We start from the raw sequence: 2,500 nt of genomic DNA on the forward strand, positions 1-2,500 counted from the left end.
TTCATTAGATGGGTGAAATCCTCTTTCAGTGCCTCTGTGCCTGTTTTCGTAGGCAGTTAGCCTCTGGTATGCATGCCATTAGCGTTAGCCACGCTTCTAGGCCTCTTTTCGTTTGGAAAGAATGATAAAAAAAATTATAATAATTTTTTATTTTTTTATATTCAACGCAAGTTCTGCACTACTAGATGAACAATACCAATACTCTTAGCTGCCAGAGGTGTACCCCTCCTTCTGACTTGTTTTGTAAGTCACTTTGGATAAAAGCATCAGCTAAATGTAAATGTAAAGAATTCAAACAGAGGAAGACTTTATCTGATACCTTGAAGACACTGCTAGGAGTGTATTTACAGGTTTTTGCAGCAGCTCTAGTCTTAGCCTGCATTTTTCTTTTACTCATCTCATCTCAACGTTGGACTCTTAAGGATTAATTTGTTTCTTATTGTCAACAGAGCCCAAGAAAAGACCCAAACCAACCCAGCACTGGGTACCAATGTCTTCTTGGCGTTAAGTTATGTTTTCTCTCCAGCAACAGACTCACCTGATCCCAGGGCTTAACCTGGGAGCCCTGGGCCTCTTCCCCCCCTCCTCCTCCATGCCGCCTCCCCCACCTGGAAACTCTTCTGGCGGCGCCCCCTACGGGTCCTTTGGGGTAAGGACACTGTCTGTCTGTCTGTCTGTCTGTCTGTCTGTCTGTCTGTCTGTCTGTCTGTCTGTCTGTCTATCTATCTATCTATCTATCTATCTATCTATCTATCTATCTATCTATCTATCTATCTATCTATCTATCTATCTATCTATCTATCTATCTATCTATCTATCTATCTATTTATCTATCTATCTATCTATCTATCTATTTATCTATCTCTCTCTCACACACTGCATAACTGAGAGGTATCTTAATATCTGACTGCATTTACAATGTTCAAGTTTAAGTGTTTAAGTTTGTTTATTAATTGTCACAATAAAATACACATACTTTACAGTGAAATTCTTGGTTCTGTATGAGCCCCTGAGAGTGTGCTTCATACAGTAAAAAAAAGTAAGTAAAAAAAGTAAGTAAAGTGGAATATACAATATACATATATACAATCTAAAGTACAACCTAGGTACAATCTAAGTACAGTGAGTAAACATTTGTAAACAGTGAGGTACAATGCAGAAAATGAGGTACAAAACTTTTAAGGTAAGGTGCAAATGCAAATGAGGTATGAAAGTAGTGCAAATCTCTTTAATAATAGATAAATATAATGTAGTGTTAAAGTGTCTAAAGTGAGTGTTAACAAGGTGAGTGTTTGTTTAAAAGTGAGTGTGTGCATGTGGATGTGTGTGCAATGAGTGTAGATGATGATGGGTTGTTACATAGAGCCATTGAGCATCCTGATGGCCTGGGATAGAAGCTCCCGTGCCTGCTGTGCCTTCTTCACTACACTGTCAAAGTGTGTGGTCCATGTCAAGTCCTCGGATATGTGGACTCCGAGGTACTTAAAACTGTTCACTCTCTCGACTGGTGCCTCGTCGATGCTGAGGGGGCTGTAGTGCCTCACCCCCAACTTCCTAAAGTCCACAATCATCTCTTTCGTTTTGCTGATGTTCAGGGAGAGGCTGTTCTCCCGGCACCACAGCGCCAGGTTCTCTACCTCTCCCAGGTAGGCCCTCTCGTCGTTTGCAGAGATCAGGCCCACCACGACTGTGTCGTCAGCAAACTTGATAATTGTGTTGCTGTTTCGCCTGTGCCACACAGGCATGTGTGTACAGAGAGTAGAGGAGGGGGCTCAGAACACAGCCCTGGGGGGCACTTGTGTTGAGAGTGATGGATGAGGAGGTGCAGTTGCGTGCTCTCACCACCTGGGGTCATTCTGACATAGTTCCCCTGCCTCTTGTCCAGGTGTGATGCTGCTGTGTGCAGCACATGGGCTATGGCGTCCTCAAGTCAAGTCAAGTCAAGAGTTTTATTTGTCACGGCATACGAGTATACAATGAAATGCGGGTGGTCTTGCCCGCAACGATGTGCATAATACAATAGTAATAACATATAATAGAATCCAATAGAACGACATTGTGCAATAAAACAAGTAAACAGAGTAGGGCATATCGGTATATGTACATAAGTTATTTACAGAGCATGGTAGGACATGCTAGGTCCTGTGGTAGTGCAATACACTGTTAGCTACGGATGAGGCACTGGGTCTTTATGTACATGCTATATTATACAATCTCAAGTTATACTATACTATTCTTAAAGTGACCTTTCCTTAGTGGCCTCAAGTGTGGGCGTGTGCAGCATGAGTGTGTGCTTGCTCATGTTAAAGTGGCTGCTAGTGTGTGAGCGTGTACAGTGTGTGTGTGTCGTGTGTGTGCTCATGTGTGCTTGTGTGTGGAGAGTTCAGTGTTCAAGGCTCTGATGGCCTGGGGGAAGAAGCTGAGCCGAAGTCTCTCTGTCCTAGTAGCTGGTGTTCGCAGGCGTCTGCCTGACCTCAGCAGCTGGAACAGGCTGTTGTTG

General features: G+C 43.2%; 1 protein-coding gene across 1 annotated transcript in view; it reads left to right on the top strand.

The window, feature by feature from the left end:
• igf2bp1 (insulin-like growth factor 2 mRNA binding protein 1) overlaps positions 1–2,500 on the top strand; it is a gene marked incomplete at both ends in the record, with an annotated part of 134,995 nt that overhangs the window by 124,994 nt on the left and 7,501 nt on the right. Inside the window, 1 exon segment of the mRNA XM_084329975.1 lies at positions 527–649. Within this exon segment, the coding sequence (XP_084186101.1) occupies positions 527–649 (123 nt within the window).

The sequence above is a fragment of the Notolepis coatsorum genome (assembly GCF_963971535.1).
Source record: "Notolepis coatsorum genome assembly, chromosome: 14".
Taxonomy (NCBI): domain Eukaryota; kingdom Metazoa; phylum Chordata; class Actinopteri; order Aulopiformes; family Paralepididae; genus Notolepis; species Notolepis coatsorum.